Genomic DNA, 14285 nt, shown 5'->3' on the forward strand with positions numbered 1-14285 from the left:
TTCAACAGCCGACAGGCAGCTCGCAGCAGCTCGGTGCCCCATTTCTGCAGATACTCTGACACCAAACCGCTCCTCACTGGGCTGCATTTAAGTCTGAAACATTCCACTTCTGAAGCAGCTTCCAGGGAGGCAGAACAAACAGCGAGCTGCTAGCTGGACTGCAGCTTCAATTCAGCACAAAACTATCCAGGAAATGGGTTTGGCCTCTGAAAACTAACGATTCATTTTATTTGTTTTTTGGGAATCAGCCCGTTTCAGTTGTTGTTTCTACTCCTGGAAATGACCTTTCTAACTGAGCATGATAAAATATTAAAATTTGATGCTGACTTTCCAACTTTAACAGCATGAAGTCGTGTAAAGCTGCCACACTGATGAAAACACAAATCCCTGCAGACCAGCACCATGTTTCCCATCATGCCGTTGGTTTTTTGGAGCAGGAGTTTGTGTTCTTCTCTGTTTCTTCTCCTCTTTGAAGAAGCTCCCTTAATTCTGCCTTTCCTCTTCTTCCTTCCATCCCTCCACCACCATCTTTTCTCCTCCCTGTTTCGGTCTTTGTCTTTTTCTTGTCTTGTTTCCTCAAATGTCCTCTGATTCCCTCAGCACCTCCGCCTCCTCTCTTCTCCAGCCCCCCCCTCCCCCCACCATCACATCCATCCTCTCTTTCGTCTCCTTCCTTCCCGCCTTCTGAAACATCGGTGCTCACAGCGGGCTGTCGAACCCCCCGCAGTATCTACCCACAATTCACCTCTCCTCATAATGAGGACGCCGGGCGAACGCTGTGCCGAGTTCAAAAACTGAAAGCAGCAATTAGAAGAAGTTTATGAATCGTTTTTTGGTGAAGAGGTGAAAGTGTGACTGTTGTGTTTGACGCTGCAGTCGGCTCTCACTCTGACACAAAGGCTTTTTCAGCTGCTGCTGCAGAATCTGGTCAGTCGGTCTAATGAACAGAAAAAAAAGCTGCCCACACTCACAGCTTTCCAAACCAGACCAGGAAAAATTCAGCCATTTTAAATGAAATCCACTTTGCTTCATAGAAATCCAGATTAAACAGCTGCATCCTGGGGAGGACACCATCTACGAAGATCAAACCCAAATTAGATGATCTGGCCTTCGCACAATTTTCCCTCCACATCAGCAGCTGAGTCCGTCCTGATGTGGCACGTAACTCTCTGACTTCTTCTGTTTTCAAACTAAAATGGCCAACAGTTAAATTGAAAACTGGAGGCTTCAAAGTGGCAGCTCATAAACCGACGGGTGACGTCTGTCACTCCTCCTCCTTTCTCCACCGACTCAAACCTTCCCAGCTTCCTCATTAAGCCATCACGCTGAAAGCCGTTTCCATCAGCTCTTCGTCAGACTTCCTGCTGAACGTCCTGTCTGCTTGTATTCATCGGTCTGGACCTTCACCTTCCACCACTACCTGGGATCAGTTCTACCAGACTCACACCGTAATTAAACTCCAAAACAACTAATTACTGAACAATTCAGTCTCCATATGACGGGACAGTGTTCACCTCAGACACCTTCCTGAAAACGGCCTCCTTCCTGCTTCACAAGCAAATTTAATGAATAGTCAATAAGTTAGATGTATTTCCATAATGAGTTCTACTTTCATGCCAATATTTGATTTCTTTTTTTTTTTCATACATCAGAGTAGGCGTCATAATGTTCAAATGTAGTTTGAAAATCTCATTTTGGAGTGGAACTTTAGGAATACTGACATGACTGCAGGGCAGCCAAGCACGGCAAAGTTTCCACGAGGGCGCAGACTGACTCGTACATTTCAAATCAGCAGGGAGAAGCTCTGCGAGATCAGAACGACGGAAAACTGATCCAGCTCCATCAGAGAGGTGGTGCATTCACTGACCTCTCTGACTGAAAAACTTTGAAAATCTTTGATCGTGTTGTGAAAAAGCACAAGACTCCGCCCATGTGAGGCATTCAGACGCTGAGACGATGAACAGAAGCTCACGGACTTTCAGGAAGAGGAAGTGCGAGAAGTTCAGATCTTTGAATGATGCTGACTGTGCTGATGGACCAGACCATCCTCAAACTGCCCACCATGTTTCTGATGGATGTTTGTGGTGTGTAAAGTCTGTCCCTGTTTGAGGGGCTCATGGTCTCCAGCCCACCCTTCAACTTTATTTAGAGCTCTCTCCCTCTGTTGGTGATTTTTTCCGACATTTTATTTATTTTCATCACGTTTGTTGGTTCCTTTGTTTCCAGAACAAGAAGCCTACGAAATGGGACAGATGATTTCCAAAAGAAGGAGGCGATCAGTGGATCAATAAAGTCTATCCATCTGCCAATATTTCTGAAACTCTCCAATCTCATCCTGAGTGTTTAAAGCAAATAAAAAGCTGACAGTGAAAGAGTGATGTTTTGTTCTGAAGATAAATCTGGTGGGTTTCTTTAATGAGCAGAGTTGGCAGGTTCTTTGTTCTCTCTGACCTCCAGTTATTTTCTGATTTCCCCCATTAACATAACTTCAGCTGGCAAGAAGAAAACACAGCCGCAGCTCCTGTGGGGCTGACTTTATGAAAACAACTAGCAGTCAAAAATAAAGAATGACAATCCTTATTTAACAAATCAGAGGGGGCTTTGAGGCAATACCCTCCTGTAGAAAAACAGTACCTTCACTAAAACTGCAAAAACCTCCAAGAAACTCTCCTTTTTCGTCAAATCAAACGGCCGTGTTGGCAGCGAGGGAGTCGGGGGAGCTGCTTTCAGACAGCTGTCATGGAAACAGATGCCACTTTGTTCTCCTCACTATCTTTGATTGTGACTCTTTCTGTGCCTCCTCCATCGGCGGCATGCTGAGCCCTGCTTCTGCTTGATGCCGGATCAGAAGGGAAGCGCCAGAGTAAACACCATCTCGAGACTGGATGAAGAAATAACTTGGTGATAAACGTTGGAGCAGAGAGGAACCGAGCTAAAGAGCTGCGCAAAACGAACGAGCGCTGATGACTTCAACTAACCAACTCACCACCTCTGTGAGGTGGAAGATCTTTACTGTCCTTCAGAGGCTTCTTTAAATTAAAGACTCAAAGAATCAAATCACATGATCACAATCTGGTCAAACTGAGACCACCTGAGTGACACAGACGTGATCATGTGACTCAACCAGACCTGACAATCAGTAACTGACTCAGGAATTCCAATCCAACCTGTGAAGGACACAACAACAAGACAAAACTCAGACTCTGTGAAATGTGATGTGATCTGGTCCTCTCAGAAATGATGTTTTACTGACACAATCAGAATCTGGAAAACCTCAAATGAAGAGTCAAGATCTGGACCTGAGCCGGTCCATCGTGGTCTCAGCCACCAGGAGGTAAACCCAGAAGCATGGACGGGACCTGAGCTGTGACCTCATCAATATGGAGGACTGACAAAGATGCAACGGCCAACCTAGCGAGACTCAACTTGGGCCTGGACTTCAGCGACTTGGCTACAACACATCAGCAGAGCTCTGGCTTGTTTCTCTCAACCGAGTGAATGTCTGCACAAAGTTTTTTCATCCCCACCAGCACTGTGGGCACTTTAGCAAACATCCCCCGCTCGGTGTCAGACAGTTTGAGGTGTCAGTGAGTTCTTCAACCCCAGCAGAACATTCTGGATTATTTTGCACAGAGCTGCTCTAAAAACTGACAAAACCTGGAATGTGAGCAGGATGTTTCTAATGTCTGGTTTGTTAAGTTTCTTTACAGTTCACCCAGTCTTCCTCCCCTCCAGCAGGGCAGCGGCGGACTGATGCCAGAGCTCAGACTGCTGAGGAGGAGTGCTAACAAGGCTCAGCCAGCGAGGAGGTGAAGCAGCTGAGGGGTGACCTTTGACCTCCTCGAGGCGTTCTCTCTCAGACTGGCCTGCCTCTGGCGGGGTCACGGTGGCCCACGCTCGCCGCAAGGCAGCAGTCGGGGTCAGAACGAGGAACCCCGAGCCTCCATCCTGTTGTTTCCATCATCGACATCACCGACCAATTGACCGACAGCTGGAGGACGGAGGAGGAAGAGGAGGAAGACGAGGAAGAGGAGGAAGAGGAGGAGGGAGTCTCTTACTTTCTCTTTTTTCTGTTTCTACCAGCAGAAGTGAAGACGACAAAGTTAAGACTTAACATGTCGACACTTCAACTGGTGCTTGATGACAAGTTTTTATTAATCAGGCTGATTCTTCAGATTTATTACAGATAATTCATTTTTAACTCTCCAATATATGAAGAAATTACAATATAAAATATTGTCTAAAGAGAGTTTCAGAGCTGGAAAATTACTCAATTCAACCAACTTTTAAATCCAAACGTTTAAGTATTTAGCGTCTGAGGGTTGAAAAAATTACGAATCAATAAAATGTGTTCTAGAAAATAACTAATAACTAAGGAGAATAAAAATATTAGAGAATATTAGAGAATATTAGAATAAAATAAATAAAGTTCTGTCAGTGTAAAATGGCAGCAGGACATGAATTTATAGAGAGAAACTCTCAAAAGATGTTCTGCATGAATAAACTGAGTGAAAGACATTTTCTGTCTCTATGTTGGACTTCGCATCACATTTCAGCAGAGAAACAGAGTCTGAGTCCTGAGAGCAGCCGGCTGTCTGTCGTGGTGGAGGCCAAACTAAAGCAAAAAAAAAAAGAACGAATATTCAACCTACGTCTATGAGGCGGACATAAAAATGATAATGTTGCTCCATAAACGTAAACAGAACTACACAAAGGCAGCTGGTTCAGACGTTTCAAGGTCCTTTTAGTGGCCCCATGAGCTTTCGACCACATCACATGAGCAGCAGATGTAGTTTCTCAGCTGTCTTGGATTCACAGATGTTTCCTCTTCGTCTTCAAGCATTTGAAGGACTTCAGTGTCATCTGTAGCTGACGATTGATGTGGCGAAGTTACTTTTGTGTTGAGTCCATCTGTGTATCTCAGAGAACCTTTGTTTCCTCAGCTGCCAGTTTCACGTTGCTCATTTTAATGTCACTGTATTAAACTGTATTTACAGGTATATTAAAAACACTCCAAACAATGACACAAAAGAAATATCCCTGAATAAACTCTGAACGGCTCCGTGTTTGACTCTGCTGGTGAGATCAAGTGCCTCCTGCTGGATGAAGCTCAGTACAACAGAATAATCTGAATTTAATGCTGTTCGGGACGTTTCCCTTCACTTCTAATTTCATTCCTCTTTCTTTCCCCTCACCTGTTGCCCCTCCTTCTCATCTCCTCTCTCCTCCCCAAAACAAAAACCAATAAAAAATTGAATTCTTGGAATTCTGTTTTTAAAGCTGCGTCACAAAACAAATGTAGGTTGTTTCAAACGTTTTACTTTATTCAGAGCAGAAACATTAAATATCAACATTCAACAGAAAAACCGCCTAACTCAGAGTCCCTCCCTGGAAGAGTTTCATTTTAGTCACCGGAAAAGAAAAAACAAAAACAACACAAACCTCCGAACATCAGTTTTATAAACTGGAGGATGTGATGAGTCCTGCAGCTCTTTACAGCTAATCGTCTGTTTCTTGGTCCTGTAAATTCTGCGACGCTCCTTCTCTCGACAGCCGGTCGGCCTCCTCGTTGCCGTGGTAGCCAGCGTGGCCGGGGATGTGCATCTGGAGGACGGGGAGGAGAAATTCAGGTATCAACTCATCACTTTGCCATTTTACACAGTATCGATAAAATCAGCAGCCTCTCTGTCATTTTCAGTCATTTCATACTTCCATTATTTTGAAAGGACCGTGCAGACAGACAGGTCTCCTAGTGGCCGCTTTATTAGGAACACCTGACCAATCTGTGAGGACTGTCTGGGTTTGAACCACTGTGTATCTGTGTGGGTCCCCTCCAGGTTGTCCTGATTCCTCCCACAGTTCAGGGTCGTCTGTGACTAACTTGCCCACAGGCCTGAGTGTGAGTGTGAGTGTGAATGGCTGTTTGTCTCTGTGTGTCTGCAGATGGCCGCCCACCCTGAGTCTGGTCCTGCTCGAGGTTTTGTGTCTGAAAACAGTTTGTCCTTGCTCCAGTCTCCATAGAATTGTTTATGATGCAGGTCAAAGCCTGCCTTTTGTGTCTTCAGATAACGTCACTTCCCAGCTGGCATTTGCCTTTCTGGACCAGAATATTTAAAGTAAACAGCAGGTAAGAACAAACAGTTTGTTTCAGGCTGCAGCAAAAAGCTAAATTCTCCTTATCTGCTGGAAAACTGGAGAAACAGCTTCACAATCCGACGACACACTGGTCTGTTTCCACCATCTGATCTTGTGTTCAGAATTTAGTCATTTTCACAAAGCAATCCTGCTCTTCATTTTGAATTTGATGTGTCTCTAACGCCCCCTGTGGCCGTTTTCTGACGCAGCGTGAGAGGATGAAGTCAGAGAAACGAGATCATCGGTTAGTTAATGAAGTTACAGTCACAGCAGGACACAAGTGATATCTTGAGCTCATGTGGACAGGAGAGGCTTAAGGAAAGGATTAATGTGAATTTTAGATGATGAGTCCTTTCTTGGGGAATAATTAAATCTATTTCAGATCAATCCTGTAGATTTTTGCTTCAGCTGCTGACTCTCCTGTGTGACTAGACCTTATAAGGCTTTAGAAAACAGCTGACTTTACCCAGACGACCTCCAGCTCTGAGTTCAGTCTGTCCAGCTTCACAAAGTCGTCCTTGTTGATGACCAGACCTCCAGATTTCAGCCTCCAGCCATTCAGCTTCCAGTTCTTCACCCAGCTGGTCACACCTAAAGGAACAGGATCACAGACACCACAGACTCAGCTCTTTGAAGGACGATCCTGGTCCACCAGCCCTGCAGCCCCACGTTGACTTTTCAGTCAGACTCTGAGACAAACATCTGATATGATTCATGTAAAAATACTGAGCTCATTCCTGAATTTTCTAAAATGAAGTGGAGGTGTTGAAGAGTTAGCTCAGCGGGACACAGGAAACCCACCAGGTCACATTTAGTGGCGACTCACCGTTGATGGTGAACATGCTGTCAGTGTAAAGAACCAGCTTCTTGAAGTTCCTCTCTTTGGCTTGCTCCAGTGCTTTGCAGGCCGCCTGGTTTGGACACACAGTGAAGAAGGCAAGATGCTGTTACCTTTATCGTTAGTCCGGCCTGGGACTTAACGGACACTGAATATTGTGAACCATGTAAAATAAATCTTAAGCAGCTCAGGATGTGGATCAGGTTTTAGCTTTAGTCTGAGATTGGCTTTGATCAATCAATATGTCTGCTCCTGCCCAGATCAGACACTTCTACTGAATAAAACATTTATTAAAGTCGACTTCAGACATGGTCAGACTTGATGCACTATAAAAAAGTTTCATGATGAAATGCCTCTAAAGTCTAGAATATAGAGCTTCTGGTGTGTGAGTCATTACGTTCATGTATGGGAGATGTTTACCTGCAGCTCTGCTCGCTGGTTTGTTTGTCTTCCCTGCAGCCGCTCTGCAACATTTCTACAGGAAACAGTGATACATGTGTTTTATTGAGATTTTGAACCTGTGTTCCCTCAGTCCAGTTTCACAATAACTATGTGTTTGTCCTCACAGCGGGTGGTCGGGACCCCAGTACACTCCGATGCCGGCCCGAGCTCCATTCCTGCCGTTGCCTGAGCAGCAGCCGTCTGTATAAACAACCACAGCATCGCCTGGATGGAGGGAGAACAGCAACACTCACAAGCTGCTGATTTCAACGCAAGCTTGACTGAAAAATGAATACATAAAATAAAAATTTGAGATTTCTAGAGGCAGTTTGAACATCTTACCCATGTATGTGAATCCGTCTTTGCTCACAGAAGTTGAGCTCTCTGACTGTTTGACTCGTTTGGGGGAGGACGCCTCCTCCTCTTCGGGGTGACATCTCTTCTTACCAAGGGGAATGTACTCCAGGGCCTCATGGCCTCTTTTGGGAAGATAAGCAGCAGCCGACTCCCCGCTCTGAGCCTCTGGGAACCAAAAACACTCTTTGTTTGTTTGTCACTTCAAATCTGAGCTGCTCTCATTCTGAGTTTATGGAGAAAGTCAGTTTTTCTCCTAATGCATCACACCTTCAACCTTTAACATGAGGATATGTTCTCAGGTCTCGCTCCTCCTCACCTCCAGAATAAGTTCCTGCAGCAGAAGAGGTCAAACGTTACCTTTCTTCAGCGGTGGTCCTGCAGAAACATCGACTCCTCTGACAAAAGCCCAGGCATCCTTTTCTGTTGCAAACTTCTTGAAAGATGGAGATGAATATTTATCCACCTGCTTTTTACATTTCTCCCTGAATAACAGAAAAATAATCAGAAGTTATTCTACCCATCTTAACATCAGCTCATTTAAACATTCAAGCTTATTTTCAGTCCTTATTTATTCTCCACTTTCCATCATTTCAGATAAGGACAGATGATGTGTGTGATCACAACATGCAGCAGAGGAGCCTGCTAATGATCTCCTTTAAGTAATAATCTTCCTATTATGGGACTTATGGATCAAATCTCAAAATAAAAACGTGATTATTTGACATCTTATTTTAACTGCAATGTGATGCCATGTACGTCGAATTTAAGTGTTGACTGTATTGATAACAGACATAAAACATTAGAAACCTTAGCAGAGTTTGGTGCGTGGCTGTGATTTTCCAACACACCGGCCTCACCATGAGTCGTAGACTCCGGGATTGAATCCTTTTCTGACTGCGTAGAAGAACTTGCCCTTCGCCATGTCGTCGGCGGCGCTGCAGACGGTCCTGCGGACTACACTGAGAAGACCAGTCAGTCTAAACATCACTGTCTGCCGAGGACCCACCGAGCCACGAGGCCGGCTGACATCCTGGTTCTGCCCCCGACACAGTAAAATGAGATTAAAGCCCACAACTCGGTCTGTTTTCAGGTTGTTTTGTCTCCCAGAAAGCGGAAATTCAGCCGTAAATGAGGGCTAACTAGCTACTTCCCGTTAGCTAGTTTGGCTCTTAGGAATTACGAAATGTAACACAAACCCCTCAAATTAGCTTGACAACCGTTTGGGTGAACTCGTAGCCTTCTAACTACAAAGTTAATCGTTTGTTTTCCAACCTGAAAAGCTCCGGAACAAAGAAAATCCTCCAAAACACAAAAACCAAATGTGACGGGTCACAGATGTGCAACTCACGGAAACTGTCGCGATGTTGTGACGTTTCACGCCACATTCATGAGTTATAATTTGAACGGTATTTTTAAGGACAACCGTTTAAGGAAGGGCGGCCGTAAATTCCTGAGCCAGGTGTAAAGGAACATGATATAAACGGGATATAAACTTTTCATGGGTTTGTATTTTGTGTCGTCTTTTCACTGTAAAAATCTAAATAACAGAACCATGTTGGGGACGCTGTGTGCTTTTACAAACGACCTGCGAACATTTTTGTCATATTGTACCTGAAGGCAACACGATCGCAGTTGAAGCGCGAGAGCAGGCATTATCGCGATAGTAGCGTGCCTCGCTCCCATTGGATTAATACAACTCTCGCGAGGTTCCGGTCTCTTCCTTGGCCGTCGTTGACAGAGGTGAGTCGTGCCATTTTCCCCCGGCTGACTTTTCTGAAACAAAAAGCGCCTTAATTCGGTTAAATTGTTAAATTCTCGCACCGCGACGTTAGTTAAGTGTGTGATGCCTCAGATTGTGCGGTCTGTGGCGGCGGATGGCCGTTTTATGGCTGGAAGTGGACGGTAGTGGAGTCGGTCCGGTGATGGAGCTGTTAGGCCGTTACATGTGTTCAGACTGCAGGAGGTGTCGGGCTCCATCAGCTGTCCTCTGGATTTTATCTCAGATAAATCTGATTATTCTGCTCTGCCCGCCTGTTCAAAGCCTTATCTTTAAACCCAGCAGGGTGAGAAGTATCAGCCGGCTAAGCTACAGCGGCTAATGTGCTGGTTAGCCTGAGGTCTGATTAAGCTAGCAGGGTCGGATCGCCCCACGTTTTTACGTTTTAATGTTTAACTCCATATTTCAGTCCAAATCCGCCGGCCTCACACAGTCCGTGTTCGCTTAGAGCCGGTCTGGACTTCAGGTGTGTCCATGTGTCTGACCTCCTGTCTGTTTCTCTGCAGAGACAAAGGCCATGTTCAGTACCAGCGCCAAAATAGTGAAGCCGAACGGCGAAAAGCCAGATGAGTTTGAGTCTGGGATCTCTCAGGTAAGAAGATCATGTTCTCTGCTGTGACACTGTCACAACCAGAGAATCCAAACGTGTGAGACATGGACTCCATTTAAATATCACAATGAGAGTCCGTCAGTCTGACTTTAAAATGAGCTACCGTTAGTCTGAAGAAAATCCTTCCTGTCAACATCATCTGACCTTGCGGTGCAGGAAACGGACCAAAGGTAGCACACAGCTTCTCGAACCAGCACCAGTTTCCCCGGTCCTTCAGGTCCTTGTCGGTTTGGTCCGGGATCTCGAAGGACCGGCCTCAGTCTCTGTGGGATCAGGTGGACTGTTTCAGGCTGAGGATGTTTGTTCAGGGAGCTGATTGTTGGTGTCTTCCTGCAGGCTCTGCTCGAGCTGGAGATGAACTCTGACCTGAAGGCTCAGCTGAGAGAGCTGAACATCACTGCAGCAAAGGTGGGAGCTTCTGCTGTTTTAAGTTGTCTGTAAACCGACGTGGACACCCAGAGATCTGGTCTCCTGGCTCTGTCCTGGTGGCGTATGGGAGCGTAGCTCTGAGCTGAGACGTACAGTCCCGTTCCACGACGTCGGAGACAAAGCTCTGTCCCCGGCCTCGGTCGGTGAGGACGGGCGTCCTGCATATTCCTACATCTTCCCAGAGTCCTTTTGGGGCCGTTACTGGGGAGCTAAACCATGCAGTGCACATGATCTGTCAGTTCAACTGAAGCTATTTTATCTTAGCCAGTTTTATCCTCCAGACTTGGACTAGTTTACCAGCTGCTGAGTGACAGTTTGAGATCATCTTGTTCCAATTTAAATGTCTGTTTCTGTTTGTAGGAAATAGAAGTTGGTGGCAGCAGGAAAGCCATCATCATCTTCGTTCCTGTTCCTCAGCTGAAATCCTTCCAGAAGATTCAGGTGCGTCTGGTGAGGGAGCTGGAGAAGAAGTTCAGCGGAAAGCACGTGGTGTTCATTGCACAGGTGAGGATGAAGTAGGTGGAGTTTATGTCCTGAGCTGTGCAGGTTCCTCCTGTTCTTGTTGTTTCACTCTGAAGATCAGCTCATGTAACCATGAATGAATGAATCATCCATTTTCTACCACTTGTCCCGGCTCGGTCACATGACTTGGATCACTTCCTGTTAGAGTGGACCTGTTAGAAGTTGTTTTCAGATTTATTGATTCAACTTTTCATGGCTTGCATTATAAACCAACAACTTGCAGCAGTTCTGGTCGTTGCTGACCCTGTAAACTGTAGACCGACGTGGACACCCAGAGATCTGGTCTCCTGGCTCTGTCCTGGTGGCGTATGGGAGCGTAGCTCTGAGCTGAGACGTACAGTCCCGTTCCACGACGTCGGAGACAAAGCTCTGTCCCCGGCCTCGGTCGGTGAGGACGGGCGTCCTGCATATTCCTACATCTTCCCAGAGTCCTTTTGGGGCCGTTACTGGGGAGCTAAACCATGCAGTGCACATGATCACATCTTCATCAGGCTTTCAGGTCTTAGACTGATCCAGACCATCGTGGTCTGTTTAAATGTTTGGATCCTGGTTGGACTTTAATTGGAGATTGTTTTTGACTTTCAGAGGAGAATCCTGCCCAAACCAACCAGGAAAAGCCGCACAAAGAATAAGCAGAAGCGTCCCAGAAGGTGAGTCCGTTCACACGATCTCTGTTCTGGTCAGCTCTGAAGTTGGATCATCACACTGTTAGACACTCAGATAATCAGGGAAATGCTAAAACTCCCAAGTTTTTATAAGTTTCCTACAGCAACAGTTTGACTCTTATGAAGGATCTGGTGTGACGACAGACTCAGACCTGGTCTTCTGCGACAGAGGTTTTGGGTTTGTTTTGCTTTTTTATGGAGAAGTTTGAGGTGAATTTGGTGGAAATGAGTCAAGCTGAATATGACTGGTTCGAAATGTTCAACCAACCAGTAAGATAAAAATGATCATCGCTGTCGTCACTCTGGTCTTTTTGAATTGATGATATTTACAGTTAAAGTCCCTTCAGGCTGTTAATACCAGAGTTCAGGTTTTGGACTTCGGGTCTGTATCAGAAATGTTTTCAGTTGTGTGTAAATGAAGTCCATCCCGACGTGGACACCCAGAGATCTGGTCTCCTGGCTCTGTCCTGGTGGCGTATGGGAGCGTAGCTCTGAGCTGAGACGTACAGTCCCGTTCCACGACGTCGGAGACAAAGCTCTGTCCCCGGCCTCGGTCGGTGAGGACGGGCGTCCTGCATATTCCTACATCTTCCCAGAGTCCTTTTGGGGCCGTTACTGGGGAGCTAAACCATGCAGTGCACAGTCTGCCTGTACTCCTTTATTTTAAAGAAGCTGGCTCGGTTTTTGGCTTTAAACTGCATCTGAAGCTCATTTGACTTCAATCTGAACTTCACTGTTCTTATAATATTCTGTTGAACTCTGACACTGAAGTGACTGACATTATTGATCATAGATCAGTTAAATTGTCTCCAGCTTGTCTGGATATCTTGGCGCCTTCCTGATCAACAGTGACAGTAACTGATGAGCTGAGCATTTTAAAGCTTTAGAGCTGTTTAAATAAATCGACTGAAACTAAATGCAGATTGATATGAACAGGATTATTGATGACTGACTCGTTGTTGCTGAGTTTTAATGCGACGCTTCCTTCGCTCCATCCAGCCGTACTCTGACTGCAGTCCACGACGCCATCTTGGAGGACTTGGTCTTCCCCAGTGAGATCGTTGGCAAGAGGATCAGAGTAAAACTGGACAGCAGCAGGCTCATCAAGGTCCACCTGGACAAGGCTCAGCAGAACAACGTGGAACACAAAGTAAGTGACCAACGTGACGGAGCAGCCTGAGGGCTCGGTCGGGTCCGACGTGGACACCCAGAGATCTGGTCTCCTGGCTCTGTCCTGGTGGCGTATGGGAGCGTAGCTCTGAGCTGAGACGTACAGTCCCGTTCCACGACGTCGGAGACAAAGCTCTGTCCCCGGCCTCGGTCGGTGAGGACGGGCGTCCTGCATATTCCTACATCTTCCCAGAGTCCTTTTGGGGCCGTTACTGGGGAGCTAAACCATGCAGTGCACATGATCACATCAAGAAGTTTCTTGTTAATGAATCAGGAGTCCGTTCATGTGTGAATCGAACTGGTTCTGAAGTTTTGACGTCTTGTTTGTTGTCCTTCAGGTGGAAACCTTCTCTGGAGTCTACAAGAAGCTCACAGGCAAAGACGTCGTGTTTGAATTCCCAGAATTCCAGCTGTAAATGCAGATGACAAAATAAATTTGTTTACTGTCGCTGTTCTGGACGTTTGTCTGTTTCTTGGTGAAAGCAGACGGAGCTGATTGGGTTCCTTCTGAGGGGTGAACTGCGAAGACATCAAAGCGGCTCTCTTTGAAGCTGTCTGTATCACCATGGTAACTGATGCTGCCAACATAACCTGCTCCGGTCCAGTTTTTGTTCTGACTTTCGTCTAAAAGCGCTGACTTCACCGATCATCCTCCCTGAACATGAGCTCACGTAATCTTGTTGAAGCAGATTTAAGTAATGCGACCAAACGAAGCCATGCCTCACATGTATTAATAGGTCATTGATGTGTCCATGTAGGAGTACATGGAAACTATGACAGTCACTCTGTGTGGAGGTCAGTCAGGATGTGTGCTGGCAGCCTGAGCAACACTAATGTGTCTCCTTCAACTGTAAAAAACACTTTTCTCATCTAAGCAACAATAAATATGCATTTAGTATTTTACCACCAAAGCACTTATACATCCCCTGGACAGAGAACAGCTGCTGGGAGCTGCCAGCTCCAGGGTCGGACTGAATATCCTGTTGTATCCCCTCCATGATCGGCTGCCCTTCATTGTTTGCCCCCTCCAGTCTTTCTCTTCTCATTTTTCTTCTTGTTTGCTTCAGATAATATTAATGCATATGTTACGCAGTGTATCATCCACATTCCACTAAAAGAGTGATGAATACAAACCACTTTGGATGATATTCTTGTTCTTGGTCCAGGTTTGCACTGCTGGCACTACAACTGATAGAACACCAATTAGCTAGGACTTTATCACAAATAAGACAAATCAAATGAATCTCACTTTGATTTGCCCCTTATCTAAGTGATTTCCATGTATCCTTCATTGTGAGACATTGAGGGAGGAAATTAAAGATATATTATTATCATAATCTG

General features: G+C 45.7%; 2 protein-coding genes and 4 non-coding genes across 9 annotated transcripts; 5 read left to right on the forward strand and 1 right to left on the reverse strand.

The window, feature by feature from the left end:
- Positions 1 to 4168: 4168 nt before the first annotated feature.
- rnaseh1 (ribonuclease H1) lies at positions 4169 to 9129 on the reverse strand. 4 transcript variants are annotated; one of them, XM_029496420.1, is made up of 9 exons: positions 9044 to 9129; positions 8629 to 8807; positions 8129 to 8253; positions 7757 to 7936; positions 7540 to 7639; positions 7394 to 7448; positions 6962 to 7046; positions 6602 to 6726; positions 4169 to 5604 (listed from the first exon to the last, which is right to left on the reverse strand). In XM_029496420.1, exons 2-9 carry the CDS (start codon positions 8754 to 8756, stop codon positions 5500 to 5502), a joined length of 903 nt encoding a protein of 300 aa, XP_029352280.1. In that variant the 5' UTR covers positions 8757 to 8807; positions 9044 to 9129; the 3' UTR covers positions 4169 to 5499. The 4 variants fall into 4 exon arrangements, with proteins under 4 accessions (XP_029352280.1, XP_029352279.1, XP_029352282.1 ...); XM_029496419.1 differs by having other exon boundaries at positions 8629 to 9124; XM_029496422.1 differs by having other exon boundaries at positions 7757 to 7919; positions 8124 to 8253; positions 8629 to 9124.
- Positions 9130 to 9483: 354 nt separating this feature from the next.
- Positions 9484 to 13403, forward strand: rps7 (ribosomal protein S7). The gene is made up of 7 exons (XM_029495943.1): positions 9484 to 9511; positions 10055 to 10140; positions 10495 to 10566; positions 10948 to 11091; positions 11695 to 11759; positions 12774 to 12924; positions 13283 to 13403. Exons 2-7 carry the CDS (start codon positions 10066 to 10068, stop codon positions 13358 to 13360), a joined length of 585 nt encoding a protein of 194 aa, XP_029351803.1. The 5' UTR covers positions 9484 to 9511; positions 10055 to 10065; the 3' UTR covers positions 13361 to 13403.
- Positions 10601 to 10818, forward strand: LOC115038329 (small nucleolar RNA SNORA73 family). Its single transcript, XR_003840511.1, has one exon. It is a non-coding gene; the product is annotated as a small nucleolar RNA SNORA73 family (small nucleolar RNA).
- LOC115038330 (small nucleolar RNA SNORA73 family) lies at positions 11368 to 11585 on the forward strand. The gene has a single exon (XR_003840512.1). It is a non-coding gene; the product is annotated as a small nucleolar RNA SNORA73 family (small nucleolar RNA).
- Positions 12202 to 12419, forward strand: LOC115038321 (small nucleolar RNA SNORA73 family). The gene has a single exon (XR_003840504.1). It is a non-coding gene; the product is annotated as a small nucleolar RNA SNORA73 family (small nucleolar RNA).
- Positions 12969 to 13186, forward strand: LOC115038331 (small nucleolar RNA SNORA73 family). The gene has a single exon (XR_003840513.1). It is a non-coding gene; the product is annotated as a small nucleolar RNA SNORA73 family (small nucleolar RNA).
- Positions 13404 to 14285: the final 882 nt, after the last annotated feature.

Source organism: Echeneis naucrates, chromosome 24, assembly GCF_900963305.1.
Source record: "Echeneis naucrates chromosome 24, fEcheNa1.1, whole genome shotgun sequence".
Taxonomy (NCBI): Eukaryota; Metazoa; Chordata; class Actinopteri; order Carangiformes; family Echeneidae; genus Echeneis; species Echeneis naucrates.

Excerpts from the sequence above, each read along its gene's own strand:
- rnaseh1 (XM_029496421.1), bottom strand. The coding sequence starts at position 8,756 with ATGTTTAGACTGACTGGTCTTCTCAGTGTAGTCCGCAGGACCGTCTGC. Across the intron at positions 7,640-7,756 it reads AGACGGATTCACATACATGG|GCGATGCTGTGGTTGTTTAT; the intron begins GTAAGATGTTCA and ends CCCTCCATCCAG. Across the intron at positions 7,047-7,393 it reads ACCAGCGAGCAGAGCTGCAG|GCGGCCTGCAAAGCACTGGA; the intron begins GTAAACATCTCC and ends TGTCCAAACCAG.
- rps7 (XM_029495943.1), top strand. The coding sequence starts at position 10,066 with ATGTTCAGTACCAGCGCCAAAATAGTGAAGCCGAACGGCGAAAAGCCA. Across the intron at positions 11,760-12,773 it reads AAGCAGAAGCGTCCCAGAAG|CCGTACTCTGACTGCAGTCC; the intron begins GTGAGTCCGTTC and ends CGCTCCATCCAG. Across the intron at positions 12,925-13,282 it reads AGAACAACGTGGAACACAAA|GTGGAAACCTTCTCTGGAGT; the intron begins GTAAGTGACCAA and ends GTTGTCCTTCAG.